General features: G+C 43.0%; 11 protein-coding genes across 11 annotated transcripts; 6 read left to right on the top strand and 5 right to left on the bottom strand.

Annotated features, from left to right (window-relative positions):
- The first annotated feature begins 909 nt into the window (after positions 1 to 909).
- Positions 910 to 3,462, top strand: K450DRAFT_233966 (uncharacterized protein). The gene is made up of 10 exons (XM_051587847.1): positions 910 to 1,097; positions 1,165 to 1,280; positions 1,345 to 1,416; positions 1,483 to 1,569; positions 1,632 to 1,872; positions 1,930 to 2,191; positions 2,251 to 2,462; positions 2,521 to 2,700; positions 2,764 to 2,837; positions 2,909 to 3,462. Exons 1-10 carry the CDS (start codon positions 974 to 976, stop codon positions 3,197 to 3,199), a joined length of 1,659 nt encoding a protein of 552 aa, XP_051446285.1. The 5' UTR covers positions 910 to 973; the 3' UTR covers positions 3,200 to 3,462.
- A 607-nt stretch (positions 3,463 to 4,069) lies between these two features.
- K450DRAFT_207989 (uncharacterized protein) lies at positions 4,070 to 5,543 on the top strand (the record flags this gene model as incomplete). The annotated part of the gene is made up of 2 exons (XM_051584759.1): positions 4,070 to 4,239; positions 4,302 to 5,543. Exons 1-2 carry the CDS (start codon positions 4,081 to 4,083, stop codon positions 5,541 to 5,543), a joined length of 1,401 nt encoding a protein of 466 aa, XP_051446284.1. The 5' UTR covers positions 4,070 to 4,080.
- A 52-nt stretch (positions 5,544 to 5,595) lies between these two features.
- Positions 5,596 to 6,010, bottom strand: K450DRAFT_233959 (uncharacterized protein). The gene is made up of 2 exons (XM_051587846.1): positions 5,877 to 6,010; positions 5,596 to 5,800 (listed from the first exon to the last, which is right to left on the bottom strand). The coding sequence occupies exons 1-2, from the start codon at positions 5,968 to 5,970 to the stop codon at positions 5,649 to 5,651; spliced, it is 246 nt and encodes an 81-aa protein (XP_051446283.1). The 5' UTR covers positions 5,971 to 6,010; the 3' UTR covers positions 5,596 to 5,648.
- Positions 6,011 to 6,999: 989 nt separating this feature from the next.
- Positions 7,000 to 7,209, top strand: K450DRAFT_158038 (uncharacterized protein; the record flags this gene model as incomplete). The annotated part of the gene is made up of 1 exon (XM_051583988.1): positions 7,000 to 7,209. A coding segment is annotated over one exon (210 nt), but the record flags the coding sequence as incomplete, so codon positions are not given.
- Positions 7,210 to 7,663: 454 nt separating this feature from the next.
- K450DRAFT_233956 (uncharacterized protein) lies at positions 7,664 to 8,729 on the top strand. Its single transcript, XM_051587845.1, has one exon. The coding sequence runs from the start codon at positions 7,832 to 7,834 to the stop codon at positions 8,585 to 8,587; it is 756 nt and encodes a 251-aa protein (XP_051446281.1). The 5' UTR covers positions 7,664 to 7,831; the 3' UTR covers positions 8,588 to 8,729.
- Positions 8,730 to 8,794: 65 nt separating this feature from the next.
- K450DRAFT_279361 (uncharacterized protein) lies at positions 8,795 to 10,215 on the top strand. Its single transcript, XM_051593329.1, has 4 exons — positions 8,795 to 8,852; positions 8,940 to 9,062; positions 9,147 to 9,342; positions 9,418 to 10,215. Exons 1-4 carry the CDS (start codon positions 8,832 to 8,834, stop codon positions 10,032 to 10,034), a joined length of 957 nt encoding a protein of 318 aa, XP_051446280.1. The 5' UTR covers positions 8,795 to 8,831; the 3' UTR covers positions 10,035 to 10,215.
- On the bottom strand, positions 10,185 to 12,051 carry K450DRAFT_233952 (uncharacterized protein). Its single transcript, XM_051587844.1, has 4 exons — positions 11,729 to 12,051; positions 11,300 to 11,601; positions 10,752 to 11,211; positions 10,185 to 10,657 (listed from the first exon to the last, which is right to left on the bottom strand). Exons 2-4 carry the CDS (start codon positions 11,591 to 11,593, stop codon positions 10,335 to 10,337), a joined length of 1,077 nt encoding a protein of 358 aa, XP_051446279.1. The 5' UTR covers positions 11,594 to 11,601; positions 11,729 to 12,051; the 3' UTR covers positions 10,185 to 10,334.
- Positions 12,052 to 12,203: 152 nt separating this feature from the next.
- K450DRAFT_233947 (uncharacterized protein) lies at positions 12,204 to 13,408 on the bottom strand. Its single transcript, XM_051587843.1, has 3 exons — positions 13,115 to 13,408; positions 12,953 to 13,043; positions 12,204 to 12,877 (listed from the first exon to the last, which is right to left on the bottom strand). Exons 2-3 carry the CDS (start codon positions 13,023 to 13,025, stop codon positions 12,288 to 12,290), a joined length of 663 nt encoding a protein of 220 aa, XP_051446278.1. The 5' UTR covers positions 13,026 to 13,043; positions 13,115 to 13,408; the 3' UTR covers positions 12,204 to 12,287.
- K450DRAFT_233945 (uncharacterized protein) lies at positions 12,876 to 13,408 on the top strand. The gene has a single exon (XM_051587842.1). The coding sequence runs from the start codon at positions 13,089 to 13,091 to the stop codon at positions 13,254 to 13,256; it is 168 nt and encodes a 55-aa protein (XP_051446277.1). The 5' UTR covers positions 12,876 to 13,088; the 3' UTR covers positions 13,257 to 13,408.
- A 178-nt stretch (positions 13,409 to 13,586) lies between these two features.
- On the bottom strand, positions 13,587 to 14,558 carry K450DRAFT_233943 (uncharacterized protein). The gene is made up of 4 exons (XM_051587841.1): positions 14,439 to 14,558; positions 13,962 to 14,070; positions 13,747 to 13,857; positions 13,587 to 13,677 (listed from the first exon to the last, which is right to left on the bottom strand). The coding sequence occupies exons 1-4, from the start codon at positions 14,442 to 14,444 to the stop codon at positions 13,649 to 13,651; spliced, it is 255 nt and encodes an 84-aa protein (XP_051446276.1). The 5' UTR covers positions 14,445 to 14,558; the 3' UTR covers positions 13,587 to 13,648.
- Positions 14,524 to 16,445, bottom strand: K450DRAFT_233937 (uncharacterized protein). The gene is made up of 6 exons (XM_051587840.1): positions 16,284 to 16,445; positions 15,808 to 16,212; positions 15,369 to 15,716; positions 15,112 to 15,299; positions 14,937 to 15,033; positions 14,524 to 14,867 (listed from the first exon to the last, which is right to left on the bottom strand). Exons 1-6 carry the CDS (start codon positions 16,420 to 16,422, stop codon positions 14,674 to 14,676), a joined length of 1,371 nt encoding a protein of 456 aa, XP_051446275.1. The 5' UTR covers positions 16,423 to 16,445; the 3' UTR covers positions 14,524 to 14,673.
- Positions 16,446 to 16,766: the final 321 nt, after the last annotated feature.

Below are 16,766 nucleotides of genomic sequence, written 5' to 3'. Positions count from 1 at the left end.
CGCACCAGAGTATGTGTTGCTCTTGAATGATTGTTTGATGCATAGAAACGAAAGCTCTTGGCTTCCCATCAAATCAGTGAGCTGAACAGGACTGAAATCAGGGTAAATGCTGTAGCAAGATGAGCAAGATGGTTCCTTCCGACGTGAGGTTGAAAAGCATCTCTATGACAACACATGCATTGTGACACAATTTCCATTGACAAAGAGAATTGCCACTAGCGATTTCCGAAATTGGGTTTTCATGGCAGTCTTCTTCATCCATCCAGTTCATAACGGTCGGTAGAGAAATAAAAGAAAATGAGAGCAAATAATGTACCAAATATAATATCAATTGGCTCACTTATTGGAGCACCATTTGACGTTGAGATAAATACGGTATCATATCCACCCGTTACCTGCTCTTCACCGAGATACATGGACCGAGAGTGAGGCACTCTCGCCAAGGTGAGTTTACCCCGATATTTATCCCCATCTATTTCGTGACCTTGGCTACTACTCTGTTCGTATCTCCACCATTGATACTAGTAACAATCAGATATAAATCCCAAAATACACATCTCCGGCAATTCTGCTACAGACAATCTCTCTGTAATATAGAGACTGTTCCTGGCTGTGACCACCTGGCCGCCTTTTTCCCAAGTTTGCGGAATACTAATGAGGATAGCCTGCAGAATAAAGGATAAATTTATCGGCTGATTTGCTCGTTCTTCATTGATCAATCACATCTTCTTCTTTTCATATCAGCAATGGGTGTTAATGGCCCTCAGACCAACGTTTGATACGGAGTTTGAATGTTTATGAGAAGCGCAAAATATTTCTAGTATGTTGATCGATTTCAGTTGCTCGAACAGCATTAAGGACAGCATAAATTTTCACCCGCTCACTGTGACTTTCACCGCTCGCTCAACGACGAGACAAAATTCAAGGCACTCGATTTTTTTTTTGACAGGGATACCGCAAATAGCTTTGTTCGATGCGTGCGCTTGTTGTGTTCGCTCGTGCCCATTCACTGGTTGGATGTAACAAAGCATTGCAGCGCCGGTGGCAACATACAAAACCATTTTATATAACAACACCCATTTTCTACCCGAATGCAGGTAAATTCACTTCTTTCGCGGCCTTTACTTCGACTTACCTTACTGTAATGCTCACATTTTGCGCAAGCTCCTCACATTGGACATTTATATTCGGCGGTTATTGCTGATAGTATAAAGCGCTACCATCAATTAAAGGGTGAGACAGCCCTGCTGTTGACCGGGACAGACGAACATGGATTGAAGGTAACCACCTGATTAAAAAAACACGGCCCTTAATTTTGCTCAAGGCATGTAACCAATTTGGTAGATACAACAAGCTGCTGCAGCAAATGATATGGAGCCTATGGCATTTTGTGACCAGATATCTCAGCGATTCAAGGTGAGACTCACTGTACGAATTCAGCCCACATCATTAGTGTCTAACAAACCCAATGACGCAAATCAGGATTTGGCGGACAAGGCGAACATTCAGTATACAACGTTTATGAGAACAACTGAAACACGACACCATAAAGCTGTAGCCAAAATATGGGTACGTTACTATATGGCCTACTGGGAGCTCAGCTACATCATCTAATCTTCACAATACTACAGAACATTTTGGAGGAGAATGGATATATTTACAAAGGAAAGCATGAAGGCTGGTACTCCATTTCAGACGAAGCGTTCTACACTAGTGGTCAAGTGCAGGAGGCAGTGGATGAAAAAACTGGAAAAAAGGTCATGATTTCTGTAGAAACTGGGCAACCTGTGGAATGGACAGTTGAGGAGAACTATAAATTTAAATTATCGGCATGTCAAGACGACCTCAGAGCATGGCTGTCATCCAATCCAAGTAAGCAACTCGTCATTGTACCAAAGCTTTTTCCTAAGCTCACATAATTTAAAACAGCTGCTGTGGTTCCGCAAAATCGTATGAGGGAGGTTCAATCCTGGATAGATATGGGGTTAGCTGACTTATCTATCTCCCGGCCAAGATCACGATTGACTTGGGGTATTCCAGTACCAAACGACCCTGATCACACCATATATGTATGGCTAGATGCTCTGGTGAATTATATTACTGCAACTGGATACCCATGGACAGACAATCAAGAAGGCATCAAAAATGGTTGGCCAGCAGATGTACATATTGTCGGTAAAGACATCGTTAGGTCAGTATATGTCAGCGCGATGTGTTTAGGTGTCGGTCGACTTCTGACAACCCATATAGATTCCATGCTATTTATTGGCCTGCCTTCTTAATGGCTGCAAATTTACCCTTGCCAAAACAAATCGTAGCCCATGCGCACTGGACTATGAACAAGCAAAAGATGTCAAAAAGCCGAGGAAACGTTGTTGAACCGATGGCTGCTATGGATTTTTTTGGTGTAGATCCAGTGAGATACTACCTTCTTAGAGATGGTGGCCTTGCTGACGATGGAGGTAAACAATATGCTTGCTAATTAATGGTCTGATCAATATGTTAATATGTTCAACTTAGATTATTCACATGAGGCTGTCATGGTAAGATACAAGAAAGATCTTGCTGGACAGCTGGGTAATCTGCTTGCTAGATGCACTGCTCCAGCATTAATACCAAGTGGTATTGTACCTGTCTATGATGAGGATGCAGTGACCAAGGATGACCTTGTCCTTCAGGAACAATTGAAAGCATTGCCTGGTAATACAATATTTTCTTTATTTGCTCGTTCTACCTTCAAATTCTTATTTGTCCTCCTCGTAGACCTTTTCTGTCACCGATTTGAAGATCACGAGTATGGGAAAGCGCTACAAGCTATCTTTGATGTTCTGTCCGAGGTGAGTGCTTTCAACACATTTAAAAACATTTCTCGAGCTATCATTAAGTTATATCTTCCCGCATTCCTTAGGCCAACCGTCACTTTACCGATAACCAGCCATGGAATCTAATCAAGGACCCCGAGCAGCAAACTCGCTTAAACCAAGTATTATTCTACTCGGTGGAGTCCTGCAGAATTGCTGGTATTCTGTTACAATGTGTGATGCCGGAAAAATCTGATGGCATTCTCAAGAGACTGGGAGTCGATACGAAAGAGCGAACTTTGGCGCAGGCGCACTTTGGCGCTGGATGGCCAACAATGGAACAACATAGACAACTTGGCATATCTCATAGTCCTGTCATTTTCCCTCGAATTAAATAGACAAAGAAACATCATCTCCGCTACTGACAGACAAAGAAAAAAAAAATTTTTAACCAGCAACAAAATCTCGCATTTGTTATGTTGTCTAATGACCCATTTCTTTGCGATGCAGCTAATTCCAACGTCAAGATCTATGATCTGATGTTTAAAGATGCCATGAAACATAGATCTTTGTATTTATATTCATTTGATGTTAAGATATGCTGAAATGTGCCTTCCATGGTTTGCCTCGAAGATCAAAACTGTAAAAACAGTTATTGTCCAAAGGTATGAAATATGGATGACCCCCAGCACCCCCGAAGAGGTGACCAGAGTATGTTCTTGCTTCAGTCACCAAAACTGACTATACACGCAGACCACACCGAAATGTGGTTACCATTGCTTACATCGACCTTGCGGTCAATGGTTTACGTTGGCTGGTGCTCATTGGTGATTGACCCAGCTCTCGAACCGAGCAGATGCAAGCATCTATTCAAATCCGAGGTGACTGAATCCTGAGGCGTAAAGAAGAAATTTAGTAGTTGGCAAAACACCACGTTAATTTATACTCTATGTCCAGAAAAAAATTTTCTGCCTCCGCCCCGGGACTGGTTTTTGAAATTTCGACCCAGCAATCAGAGCCCGTTTTTTCCGCTTGCTGCCTAAGTTACTACGCCGACTAAGAGCTTCTAACCACAGTTCTCGCTACAATTCATAAGCGGAAGTAGATTCTGTAGGCTGAAAGTATTTTTCAGAAGATATTAATAATAAAAAGTACACAAAAACTGGTTTCTCTGCTGCTTGTGATTGATTCTTTGCGTTTACGTGACAAAGGTCAGTTTGTGACGGCTACTTGCACACCAGCTTGGGAAACCACGCAACCTCAAGCATGAAAACTATATATGCTGCTGCTTCATTCAAAGAATTCGACAAAGCTCGTGCCACCGATCAGAGCTGGGTATTGCTACCTACGACAATTTCATCAGACTCTCTATAATTGTGAGTCTGAAACTCGACATACTTCCAGAGATCGCTCCCTCGACTATAAGTTAAGAGGAAAGGTATATATATGGGTTCCTCTGCTGTTGCGTTTCAAAGAGTCTAGCCTAACAATTTATACAAGGGACGCAATTTTGTCGATTTCGTTCGCGTTGTTGCTCGAGGTGGGGCTGGAGGAGATGGCTGCGTATCTTTCCATAGAGAAAAGTATGTAGCCAAAGGCCCACCCAATGGTGGAAATGGTGGCCGCGGTGGAAGCGTCATTTTTAAAGCATCACCAGATGAAACAACCCTCAATCATATACCGTATTTATGTGCAGCAAAACGTGGTGGACCTGGCCAAGGCGCTGCACGGCACGGTTTGTCTGGACAGGACTTGATTATTAAAGTTCCTTTGGGGACCATCATTCGAGAAGTAGATCCACCAGCTAGCGCACAATCACGTATGGAAGAAATGGAACAAGAAGAAACAAAGGAGGAGAAGCTTAAAAAGAAATGGGTACATTACCCACGATCGGAAGAAACTACTCTTGCTAAAGGCGATTTCTTTCGCGAAGCACAAAAACTTATGGAAGAAGAAGAACGATATTTGCGATGGAAAGACCGCCAGGAATCACAGCAACGGCTTTTCGTCGATATGGAAACGGAAGATCAAAATATCATTGCCGCTAAAGGCGGTACAGGTGGATATGGCAATCCACATTTCGTGACAACGGAGAATCGATCACCCAAGTTTGCAACTCGCGGCCATCAAGGACGAGCACGCTATCTTGAACTGGAACTCAAGACCATTGCCGATGCTGGATTGGTTGGCTTGCCTAATGCAGGAAAATCAACCTTCCTATCGGCTGTTTCCAATGCACATCCAAAGATTGCCTCATACCCATTCACCACTCTTAATCCATACATTGGAACCGTAGATTTTGTGGATGCTTTTCAATTGACAGTGGCAGATATACCTGGACTGATTGAAGGAGCACATAAAAATATCGGCCTCGGACACTCATTTTTACGACACATTGAGCGTTCTAAAGTTCTAGTATATGTGATCGATCTCAGTGTCGAAGAACCATGGAATGACTTCCGTACTTTGTCCAAGGAACTGGAAGCATATTCAGAAGGATTAACCAAGCGTCCGTCAGTGGTAATTGCCAACAAGGCAGATGTTACAGCGGTTGCCAAGAGCAATTTCGGCAAGTTTGAGAAGATCATAATAGAAGAGTTTGAGAAGAATGGTGAGACGGTTGCTGTCGTTCCGGTATCTGCAAAATACAAAAAGAACATCGTCAAGGCAACTACTATCCTTCGTAACATGGTGGAACAAAATCATGCGCGTGAGGCTGTAACTAACGACGAAGAATTGTGAAATATCAATAAAATCAATCTTTAAATTTTTTTTATATAAAAATAATGCAGACAAGCGATTGAGGAAATGGGGGTGCGGTGGATGTACATCTATTACAGTCGTCGTCTAGTTGTCCTCGGACTGTTCTGCCCGCGCTCTGTTGGACAAAAGGAGCTCTTTCTTGCGTTCAATCTGTTCAACCTGCTTATTCTGAAGGTTGTAGACCCAGTATCCAACTGCACCGAATGCACCAGCAGTCAAAAAGTGACCAGAGATACCTAACAATTAAAGGAATTAGACGATTAAGTTACGGCATGTCGAGGCGATTCGATGGTACATGCTGGCGATTCTCACCTTCAAGGATGGGTCGCTTTTGGATGCCAAGTGCATATGCACGAACAGTGAATCCTAGAGTGGCAAAACCAGCGACACTTCCAACCAGAGTCATGATGTTGAATTTACTGGAAATATATGGAGCAAAGTAAGCCTTTTGACAGGACAGCGTTTTGAGGTGAGTTGGAGGCTGGAAAACAAAAACTTGATGACGTAGAAATTCACTTTGGCTCTGAACTTGGGCCCAGCCAAATTTTTCCCCGCCTTTCGACTAACACTGGCAGCAGGGGACGGCAAAGTTCAAAAGAAAATGTCGTCGCAAAAGAAATATTCTTCTGTCGAGGACAACGTTTCAGATATTTCAGATCCTGATAATCACAATGGGCGGTATACCGTTAAGCCGCCGATGCCCTCTCAAGAGCCTGTACAGCCCACGATCACACCTCGCATTAAACTCAAGCTTCAGCTGAATCCTCCAAAGCTCACTACTGAGCAGACAGATTCAGCAGATCACAAAAAGAAGAAGAAGCATAAGCACAAAGATCACAAGCTTCACAAGCATCACAAAAAGCATAAGCGAAAACATAACGAGGAAGACTCTTACAGCAGCCACCGGAGAGAAAGTGAGCAACTGGATATTGAAACCGACCCAACATCTCATAGTAGAAAACGCTCCATATCAGCGGTGCATCCATACGACTTTGATGAAAGAGAAGCGAAGAGACCCGTCTACTCTGAAGAAGATCTCGTAGATGATGGCAACGATACTCTTTTCGCACGGACTAAAGCCCACAAAGACGTTGTTATACGCAATAGTGAGGAGCCATCAAGCGCCAATCAAACAATTGATCATCCTTCCGTGTACGATGAGTCAAGGCGTGGTTCAGTTGCAAGCTTCCAAAGTGTCAGCACTGCTACTGGCACGGAATCCACCCCTAAATCAATAACCAAATCCAAGAAAAAAACAAAACAGCCGCGAGTGTGGACTCCTGCCAAACGCGATCTCAAGACCATTTGCTCAAGACTACTAGATACCTTCGTAAAGTAAGATATGAACCACAAGATTGTATGATCATTGAAATATGACATTTACTAATTGATTTATCCCAAATTTCTTTGTCATAGACGAGACGCTTATGGGTTTTTCCTCGAGCCTGTAGATACCAACATCGTCACCGATTACTTAAATGTCATCAAGAACCCTATGGATTTTATGACAATGCGCCAAAAACTTGAAAGCAATCAATATCCTGATATGGATGCTTTCAAGCAAGACTTCCAGCTGATATGTACTAATGCCAAAATATACAACGCCCCTGATACACCATATTGGCGGAATGCAGACAAGCTAGAAGCCTATGGACTGCGTGCAATTGAACGTGAAGGTAGCCGCATAACGTATGAGCCCCCAGCGGCCATCCAGCAGCCTCAGCAACCTTCTCCGCCTGAAAGACGAAAAAGCATGATCACCATAAAACAACCTCAAGCACCTACATCAAACATATCATTCGTCAAGCGAGAATCGTTTGTCAAGGTAGAAGAAGATGTAGACATTTTGGGATTAGATAGCACCACGTCATATCAGCAACAGCCAACTTTACAATTGCGCAAAGGTGGTGGTCGGCAAGGGTCTGCTGGATATAGAGAAAGTAGTATGGATGTTGGTAGTTCACGCGCAATAACACCCAATAGAACCTACGCTATGACGCAAAAGAAGAAGAAGAAGAAGATCTCTGAAGCTGGAGTTATCTTTGGCCCAGATGGCTCGTTATCCGCCGTTCATGGTGGTAAGTACAAGGCAGACTACGGTTTAAAACAATTACGTTATAGACTTGTGTTTTTTGACATATGTATGCTCTTACATAGTTCAAGATCTCTCCATTTTGGTACCCCACGATAAGCCATTCGCCACTCTACCGCCATTTTCAACCATCAACCGAGCCGTTCTTCCCTCGACATTTTACACCAACCGCAGTATGGCATTGACTGATGATATGGTTCAAGACAAGTATCATATTCGGCCTGCATTTATTTGGGACTACGGTGCGTACCCATCACTTGGGGTCAACCTCCCAAGCCAATTTTACACTCCCCAAGATCTCGCTCACGTCTTTCCCGTTTACGGTGATGACCGTGGCGAAGCTTACATGAAAAGTATGTGGGACTTTGTAGGTGGAATGTTTGGCGAGGAGCCGGACGACTCGTCTGCTCGTGATAGTGCTGTCGATACGCTATGTGGCTATGTCAATGAGAAATTACAAAAACTGACGAGAGGAGCCTGGGACGCTGTTCAACTGACAATGAAGCCCGACCCTCCCTTGGATGGAATCAACACCACTGTCCAAACTGAATTTGGCGTCATCGATGTACCACAAGCTATCAAACAATCTCGATTAGCCGTGCAAAGACAAAAGGAACCAGAAGAACTGTTCAAATTGATTTCTGGAAAGGTGGATATCACCGAACTGGAGAACTTGGAACCAAAGGCAAAAGCTGACGCGTTGGCACTTGGAAGTAACATATCGGAAAGTTTGGAACAAAGCGCTAAACTCATTGCAGAGTTGCTGGAGCAAGACAACGCTGAAGATGATACCAAACGAAACCTGTTGCATGCCAAGCTCATCGAGATTAGCAAAGCCCTTCCATTGACTGAAGCAAAAATGGCTGAACAGTCTAATAACTCGCCCATAACGACCAACGCTACTACTGCCGCCACAACAAGTACAGCTTAGAATCCAAATAATCAATACCTTGTTAAATAGATACATTTTTACTATATGTTCTTTGTTATATAGCACTTTCCTTCTTCTCCTTTTGCCTTTAATTTTGGCTCTTCTCACAGGGTTATCCTTGAATACAATGTGGTCCTGTACATTTTTTAGATTTGGGTGTGAAAGTGGCTTGTTCGTTGAAGAATTGCACACCGACCCTCTCCACAGAACCCTTTTGTGGGTTTGAATTCCGGTAATTTGAACCATGGCCAACACGGATAAAAAGGTATGCATAGTTGTAATCCGTGCATCTTCATTCGTTCTTATGCTTATTGACTTGACATATACCTCTTTTCACGTTACATTGTTGTAGACCCGATATAAGTTCCAGTCAGAAATTCAGCAAATGATGTTCGTTTTTGGTGAGGTATCCGATCCTCTTCCGGAGACCACCATGCTCGTGGAAGACATTGTGCGCTCCCAGGTTATTGAAATTGTAAGTATATGCCTTCAAGCATTCAAAAGCTAGCAAGATATGATTCAATGGGGTTTAGGATCAAATACTGACTTTCATGGATAGATTATTCAAGCAGCGGCAATGGCAGCTAAACGAAACTCAAGGTCAATGAACGCCGAAGATTTGATATTTTTGATGCGACACGACCGAGCAAAAGTCAATCGGCTGCGATCGTTCCTGAGCTGGAAGGATGTTCGTAAGAACGCAAAAGAAACGGGAGGAGATCAAGTCGAGGATATGATGGAAGACTCGGCGGCAGGTACGGCTACTCTAAAACGTTAAAACGGAATATCGAATCATGAATTAACACATACATATCTCTTGACATTGGTAGCTGAAAAGCCAGGAAAAATGCATCGCAGTATCATCAAACTTTCATGGGAACTAGTCAACCAGTTTTCTGATGTATTTGTTAAGTCGTCTAAGGATGAGGACTCTGAAGATGAAGATGAGATTGAAGCGTACAACGATAGTATACAACGCTTAAAGGACGCCGATGAAATCACTCGCGCCATGACAAGAGAAGAGTATGTACACTACTCTGAATGCCGACAAGCTTCATTCACATACCGAAAATCAAAACGGTTTCGAGATTGGGCTTACATGAGCTCGTTCATCGATGTCAAACCAAATGACGATATAATTGACAGTTTAGGTTTCTTGACATTTGAGATGGTGTCGTCTCTGACTGAAGGGGCTATCCAGATCAAGACCGATCTCGCCACATTGCACAAAGACGAATCAGCGGCGGCTGGAAAGAAGAGGAAGAGAGAATCCGGCGATGAAGAAGGCGATGAGACCACCATGGGCCTCTTCAGCTTATCCAAAAACGATCAAACACCACTGGAACCTCTGCACATACAAGAAGCCTTTAGAAGACTACAACTTGTTCCACAGCCTTTGAACACGTTCAGAAGAGGTCTTGTGAGAACTAAAATCTCTCTGATCTAGGAACGTGGTATTTTGTTCATAGCTTGTTTACCAACCCTTTCAACTTAATTGTATAAAATTTTCCTCTCTCCCCTTCTTTCAATTCAAAAACACAACTAAAAACATACATATAAATGTTATTGCTTTATAGGGGTACCATCTGCAGGTATCGCAGGCAGATGAGTTACCGAATGGTATAACTAAAACGTATCTTGATGGTAATCGTTGGAGAAAAAATATACAAGTGAAACAAGGGAAGGTATTAGATAGGCTGTCTGGATATGGCTTAGGATGGATGATCTATAATGTGTAGGAAAAATTCTATAGGGAGCAGAGGCCGAACACTTCGCGTTCTCTTACGAAGCCCAAGGCAGCAACATAATGGAACCAAATGCCTCCACAAACAAAGAGATGCCAGAACTGGTGCGAGTGGCCGATATGGTCAAATTTACCAGGCCAAACAGCTTCAGGAAGTTGATTTCCGTAAACAAACACACCAAGTAGATAGGATCCCAATGAATACAGAAGCGGTGACAACCAGTTCAAGGTGTGTGATGCTCCATGGATAGCAACCAAATGGAAAATAGGCAAAACTCCGGAGGCAGCTAGCGCGATGAAGAAGGCAATTCTAAGCCATTTGAATTCTGGACAATAGAGAAGAAAAAGTCAGGATTAAACAACACTTCGGACGAGGCCAAACAACGAGGCAGGAAAAAAGCAGTATGATTGGATACTTACCGTTTTGGTTGAACCATTCGCTAAAAGGCATGCAAACACCAATAACACTCAAGATGGTGGTACCAGCGATATAAGTGTTTCTCCAGATATCGTTACAATAAAATCCATAGTACTCCAAAAGGACGACACTAGCGGATATCAATACGCTGATGCCAACGTAATCTAAACAAGCCATGCGCTTAAAGATGTCGTAGTCGTTGATTCCCGAAAGGGTATGCCATACGGTGGAGCACATGAGACATTTGCATGCGGCGATAAAGAAGATAGCGAAAACAATTCGATCAAAATTGGGAACCGAGGCAAGTGAAGTTGAATAGAACAACTCGTAGATGCCAAGACCGAGAAAGAAGAAGAATCCTAAAAGATGGGTATAGATGTTGCCGGTTTCGTTGTGAACATAGGTGAGAGAGTGCCAGCAGGCAGAAGGGGTAGGTAGAAATCGATAGCCGGTTAGAATATGCTGTAAGAGTGAATCAAAACAAAAATTGGTATTAGAATTAGTTTCATTGTATTGTTTAGGAGGGGATGAATCGTAAAGAAGCCCCTACCGCATTGTTTCTCCATTCGATAGGCAGTTCATCGTACAAGAGCAATCGCCGCGCCTCGTCAGCAACGATTTTTTTGACAGAGTCCATACGGTCGCTGGCTAATCCGGCCACTTCGGTAATTTTATCACCTACTCTTTGACGAACTTGAAAGGCTCGTTCAAACGCAGTCGAAATGCGACCGTCCACTTCTTCAATTTGTTGCATAGTAGCATCGATGGTGTCTTCCATTTTTTTCTCGAGGTAGCCATCGGATAAGGCTTCTATTTCTCTGAATTTTTCGTTTAAATCGTGCATAGCTTGCTCTAAGGCTTGAACAAAAGTATCAACCATAGCATGGCGATGCTGTTGCGCAGATTGAATGGAAGCTGCGATGGCTTCGTCCACCATAGGACGAATGTCGCTGTCGAACTTCTCTAGAGCCTCATATGCATTTCGTACTTTGCTTAATGTGAATTCTTGCAGTGCAATGCTTGGGTCATCAAAGGTTGATAGCTGGTGCTTAAACTTGTGCAAGAAAGGTCGAAGCTTATTCTGCACAAAGTCTTCAATGTCGATAGCACCGTCGTCGCAACCACCTTTAGTGTTGTTTTTTATGGATATCAGCTGTTCCATGATGAGGTAGTGAATGGGAAGGGGTTTAGAAACAAAGACGTAAAAGAAAGAAGAAAGGGAAGGGTTTCAGAAAAATATCGTTTAATGACCACTCAAAAAAAACACTCTCAAATGCTGAAGAAAGATTGGAAGGCAAAGGCTTTTAACCCGATAGCCGGCCCAATCACAGGGTTTTCGAGCTTCCCTTCAAATTTTCAGACTTTCCATTTTCGGAAGGCGCCCCCAGCATTTGGCACCAAGCTCGTGCAAACGGATTTGGCGGCCGGTGGACCTACGTTTACAGCGCATTGGATAGATTTCAAGCATTTCTGTATACAAAAGACTTTATTATAAAATAATTATGATATAACCAACTATTTTTTTGATCGATCTGCTGCTAAACAGCAGTATCAAGTGCCGATTTCTTCTCCATAGTACGATCCCATCGGCCAGTCGGAATCACTTCTCCTTCTTCGATCAAAAGATCGGCCGTCGCCTTCCACCAAGCAAGTACAGCCGCTATCAATCCAGTAACTCCTGCAGCTCGTTGACACCCTACCACTTCGGAAAAGCTTGCTATACAGAGCAAGAGCAATGTGGTTCCAACGAAGAACAATGCAGAAACAAGAACCCAGTTGCCTTTTTGGAGTCGCAAACAGATAAACATAAACCAATATGCAGTGAGGGACCATGCTAAGTTGTATACGCCATTCGCTTTAGCAAGCATCTCCGTAGTATATAGTCCAGTAATGGTAGAAAGACTAGGTATCATCAATAGACCTTGGCCTGCCCAAAATGCTCCAAAGGACGATAAAACAGTGGCCGTAAATGTACCACCAGGAATTCCAAAGTTTAACAGCCCACAAATAATCTGCAGGATTCCACCAAACAAAAGAGCTGCAGGTAACAAGATATTGGGTGATTCTTTTGGAAAGGCGACGTTGAAAACCGAGAAACAGAAGGTGATAAGGGCAAACCCTGCCAATCCTAATCATCATCAAAATAAAAAATTGGTTAAAGCCTAAGTTCGCTCTTTTGGATGAGTGTCAAACCGTTCGTTACCTAAAATACCAGGATCTCCTCTTACGATGGATACTTCATGTGGGACAGTCGTTACCAGGCCGTGACCTGACATATCGTGGGTGATATTACGCTTGCTGATTGAAGATTAGGGTCAGTGTCAAAAGTCTACGCACAAATGGGAAAGTCGGTAACCCAGCTTACCTCAAACCCTCAGACCATCCGAGCACGGACCCTCGTCGTCGAAGAGGAAAGGGGCTCGATGAAGAGTTATTGTTATTTGCCGAATAATCCATTGTTGTCATTATGCTTAATAAAAGAGAGAAAAGCAAAGGAAAGAAACTGAAGAAAAAAAATTGGGGGGACTTTTTACTTGGGACCTTTGATGTTTGAGCGGCAACTTTTAACACAAATTGCTGTTTCAAACAGCCCACTTTTACCTGAAGCTACATCACGGGAAGGTACCAAATGATCGTCATTTTCTATTTAGAACTTCGCTGAGATGCCTTCGTTGTTAACATTGCTCCCGCTGCCTGCCCACTCATGAAATTACAAGCTTCGTCAGAAAAGCAAAATTCAATTTTTGGTTTTTATTTGTGGATACTTTTGTTGTAGTATTGCCTATGTTGCGAAAAAAAACCTTGCGTGCGTGCGTGTCATATTTGCCGAGGCAAAATATTGAATCTATCGAGCCGCACCGGTATGTGAAACAAAGCGGACAAAACAAAGCGACCGATTTTAGTTGAGCTTTCTGCGGAAAGAGCAGCCTAACACAACAAAACAACATTAACCATGCTGACCAATTTACAAGCCTGCCACCAATATAATCAACTTACCCTCAGTCAAACGAGCGCGACCACCAGTGGGTTGGCAAAGGACGGTTGCGCAAGAAGAGCAAAGAACGACAGTCTGAGCGTGGCTGAAGACAGTGGTAATGTTGAAGCAGCCTAAAATTGTGAGAGTGAAGCGGCGTGTGAGTATAGGGTTTTTTTTCAAGATGTCTACAATGTGTTATCGCGTAACCATCCGGTTGAGTGGAAACAAAGCTTACCAGGGCACTTAACGTCCATGAAGTAGGAGTTAGGAGACTGCACAAGTCTCTTCAACTTGTGCTGTCTTTTTTCCGAATCAAGGGAGGGATTAAGAAGATCAACAGCCAACTAGATAAAAAGAATTTGGATCAGTTAATCGAGCCTAATTGTGCAATGTGGATTCAAGGTTGTGGCGGCTCTGTGCTGTAGATCGAATTATCAGGGCTCGAGATTGAAACAGCTATGAATCGTTCAGGCCATATCCTTGCCAGCCGAGTAAAGTTGCTGGAGGCTAGTAATCGCTGCTATTCTGCTGTCGGCCGTACTTAAATTGATTCGTTGCTTTACAATGTTGGAATGTGGTAATGTCAATGTTGAATTTCGATCATGGACACCATTTCGATGGTCGATATCATTCCAATCCGGTAGCATTCATCCATCGGTTTCATCGATCTAGCAATAGTTGCATCCATGTCATAATCAGTCTCTCTACTCACCGTCATCTCTGGTTTTTGCTGGTTGGAAAAGGGAAGGAATAATACATGCGTGCACAAACACCTAAAATTCGACCCTCTGTTTGCAACTCCGACTAAAATTCGTTGGTACCAGTCAGAACAAGGACGCGCCAGTTTGCTTCTCCTGTGCGAATCCTAATCACAAGTTGTGTTTCATACACGCATTTATAGGTATTTTGCTATGTACTATTATTTACATACAAATGTTACAGGTAAGTTATGCCGATTCGTCTACTTCTTTAAGAGGTTGAGGATGGTGTCCTCGAAGGGATTTGTCACTTGCAAGCAAATTGGCAAAACCAGCAAAAATGCCTAGCGCTAAGCTGGCATACCACATTCTAATGTAAGATCCAGTTGCATCATACTCCAATCCGCCTATATATGCTCCACAAAAAGCGCCGATCTGATGACCTGTAAGGGGCAGCATTGTTAATCAATGATCAGTATTTCATATACTGAGATAAAGTGGGTAATACTGACCAACAAAGGTGATGGAGGTAAGTGTACCGAGATAACGGAATCCAAACACATCGCCGACAAATTTGGTCGTTACTGGAACTGTTGAAAGCCACAGAAGCTATGTCGAGAAAAGCAAATCGCAAAGTGTTAGGAGACGACAGTTGACGCAGTAATGAAAGTGATGGTGCAAACTTACGCCAAATATTGCAGAAAAGACGAAGATGGTAGTCAATGAGACTGGCACCCATATGAAGATGGCCATTATGACGACTCTTCCGAAGTACAGGCAGGTCAAAAGGTATTTTGGACGGAATTTGGTACACAACCATCCCATTGTAACTGTTCCCACACAGGACCCAAAGCCTAGAACAGAAACAGACCAGGCTAACGTACAATAAAAGTTCGGTTAGGACTCTATAACATAACAGGGTCGGTCATTGTGCAATACTATACCTGCTAAACTTGAATCGATGCCATGCCCTTCAAGGTAGGCCGGCAAATGGGTAGCAATGAAGCTGACATGGAAACCACAAACGGTGAATCCTAGAGTGATCAGTAAGAATGTTACAGAGGTGAAAGCTTCTTTCAAAGTAGCTTTGATGGTTTGCGGCTGATTGGAGATCAATTGATCTTTCTTATTTGCTTCTTCTGAATTGTCTGCGGAATCAGCCGAGACGTCGTCGATCTCATCTGCTGTCTTTTTTTCTGGCTGTTCTTCATCTGCTTTGATAGTCTCTGCAGGCGTTTGATCCACAGTGCGCAAGAAGATTGCCAAAGGCGAAACAGCAAAGGCCAATATAGCTATCGTGTAATAAAAAGTGTTAATAAAAATGGACCCATTGCTAACGGGCAAGCATAACTGGTTATTTTTTTTTTTGGAAAGGGTACTCACCATAAACAATCAACGACCATTTCCAGCCCATATTCGTGATCATGGTGTTAGCGATAGGTAAGAAGCATCCTTGACCGAGACTTCCCGTACTTGACACTATACCGAAAGCCATTGATTGCCTCTTGCTGCCTTGTGGGAATCGTCTGCCAACAGAAGATAAAACGACAGGGAAGCTGTTGCCTCCTGCAGCACCGCCGACGATGATTCCCATAGCAAAGATAAACAAACCAGGCAGTGAACTCGTACAAAAGTGCAAGATTAAAACTCCCACTGCGTAAATCACAGAGCTAACAAATATAACTTTTCCAAAGCCAATTTTGCGTTCTGCCAAAAAGACAATGAACGGCTGGGAGACACCCCAGAATAATTGTAAAAGAGCTGCCGCTATGGAGAAGGTTGATCTGTCTATTTTCACACGTTTCATGAGTCAAAAAAAAATTGCACGGGATGATGTGTTATGATGCGATAGTACTGACCCCAGCCATATTCAGTCGTAATGGGTAGCAATAGGAGACCAAAGGATTGACGAATTCCAAAGAAAACCCATAGAATAATGCATCCAGCAACGCAAGATAAAAAAGGCGAGTCAGGAAATCGTAAAAGAGAAAAAGCCATGATCCGCTCAGACGACCAGCCAAAAATAAAAAATAAAATTATATGTGTATAATTTATACAGTTTAACGCTGAGTCAAATTAATAATCGTAGTTGTTGCTTTGAAAGTTAAAAATTGACTCACTCAATGTCACGTATTGAGATATGGAGCTTAGGGTAATGCATAGCATAGCATATTCTACACTAACTGGGTTCAAACATCTTTCCTGTATGACTTGATGATTTCTTGAGCTGATCTATGGGACTATGCAATACTTCTTGCTGTTCCCAAAGATTTCGGATCAACCTTTGCCAGGCGGTGACTAAACCTTTGAATCCCGATTTGTCTCTATTTCCCAGCCAATGA

This window comes from Umbelopsis ramanniana (assembly GCF_025399195.1).
Source record: "Umbelopsis ramanniana AG unplaced genomic scaffold K450scaffold_16, whole genome shotgun sequence".
Taxonomy (NCBI): domain Eukaryota; kingdom Fungi; phylum Mucoromycota; class Umbelopsidomycetes; order Umbelopsidales; family Umbelopsidaceae; genus Umbelopsis; species Umbelopsis ramanniana.
The sequence above is the reverse complement of the archived record's forward strand: the minus strand, read 5'-3'. Positions and strand labels throughout refer to the sequence as shown.

Excerpts from the sequence above, each read along its gene's own strand:
- K450DRAFT_233966 (XM_051587847.1), top strand. The coding sequence starts at position 974 with ATGCGTGCGCTTGTTGTGTTCGCTCGTGCCCATTCACTGGTTGGATGT. Across the intron at positions 1,281-1,344 it reads CAGACGAACATGGATTGAAG|ATACAACAAGCTGCTGCAGC; the intron begins GTAACCACCTGA and ends CCAATTTGGTAG. Across the intron at positions 2,192-2,250 it reads GTCGGTAAAGACATCGTTAG|ATTCCATGCTATTTATTGGC; the intron begins GTCAGTATATGT and ends CAACCCATATAG.
- K450DRAFT_233959 (XM_051587846.1), bottom strand. The coding sequence starts at position 5,970 with ATGACTCTGGTTGGAAGTGTCGCTGGTTTTGCCACTCTAGGATTCACT. Across the intron at positions 5,801-5,876 it reads AAAGCGACCCATCCTTGAAG|GTATCTCTGGTCACTTTTTG; the intron begins GTGAGAATCGCC and ends TTTAATTGTTAG.
- K450DRAFT_233956 (XM_051587845.1), top strand. The coding sequence starts at position 7,832 with ATGGCATTGACTGATGATATGGTTCAAGACAAGTATCATATTCGGCCT.
- K450DRAFT_279361 (XM_051593329.1), top strand. The coding sequence starts at position 8,832 with ATGGCCAACACGGATAAAAAG. Across the intron at positions 8,853-8,939 it reads TGGCCAACACGGATAAAAAG|ACCCGATATAAGTTCCAGTC; the intron begins GTATGCATAGTT and ends ACATTGTTGTAG. Across the intron at positions 9,343-9,417 it reads GATGGAAGACTCGGCGGCAG|CTGAAAAGCCAGGAAAAATG; the intron begins GTACGGCTACTC and ends TGACATTGGTAG.
- K450DRAFT_233952 (XM_051587844.1), bottom strand. The coding sequence starts at position 11,593 with ATGCACGATTTAAACGAAAAATTCAGAGAAATAGAAGCCTTATCCGAT. Across the intron at positions 11,212-11,299 it reads TCGAATGGAGAAACAATGCG|CATATTCTAACCGGCTATCG; the intron begins GTAGGGGCTTCT and ends TCACTCTTACAG. Across the intron at positions 10,658-10,751 it reads CGAATGGTTCAACCAAAACG|AATTCAAATGGCTTAGAATT; the intron begins GTAAGTATCCAA and ends TCTATTGTCCAG.
- K450DRAFT_233947 (XM_051587843.1), bottom strand. The coding sequence starts at position 13,025 with ATGTCAGGTCACGGCCTGGTAACGACTGTCCCACATGAAGTATCCATC. Across the intron at positions 12,878-12,952 it reads AGGAGATCCTGGTATTTTAG|GATTGGCAGGGTTTGCCCTT; the intron begins GTAACGAACGGT and ends GATGATGATTAG.
- K450DRAFT_233945 (XM_051587842.1), top strand. The coding sequence starts at position 13,089 with ATGGGAAAGTCGGTAACCCAGCTTACCTCAAACCCTCAGACCATCCGA.
- K450DRAFT_233943 (XM_051587841.1), bottom strand. Across the intron at positions 13,858-13,961 it reads CATGGACGTTAAGTGCCCTG|GCTGCTTCAACATTACCACT; the intron begins GTAAGCTTTGTT and ends TCACAATTTTAG. Across the intron at positions 13,678-13,746 it reads TCGCGCTCGTTTGACTGAGG|GCTGCTCTTTCCGCAGAAAG; the intron begins GTAAGTTGATTA and ends TTGTTGTGTTAG.
- K450DRAFT_233937 (XM_051587840.1), bottom strand. The coding sequence starts at position 16,422 with ATGGCTTTTTCTCTTTTACGATTTCCTGACTCGCCTTTTTTATCTTGC. Across the intron at positions 16,213-16,283 it reads TACGACTGAATATGGCTGGG|ACAGATCAACCTTCTCCATA; the intron begins GTCAGTACTATC and ends GTGTGAAAATAG. Across the intron at positions 14,868-14,936 it reads TACCTCCATCACCTTTGTTG|GTCATCAGATCGGCGCTTTT; the intron begins GTCAGTATTACC and ends TGCCCCTTACAG.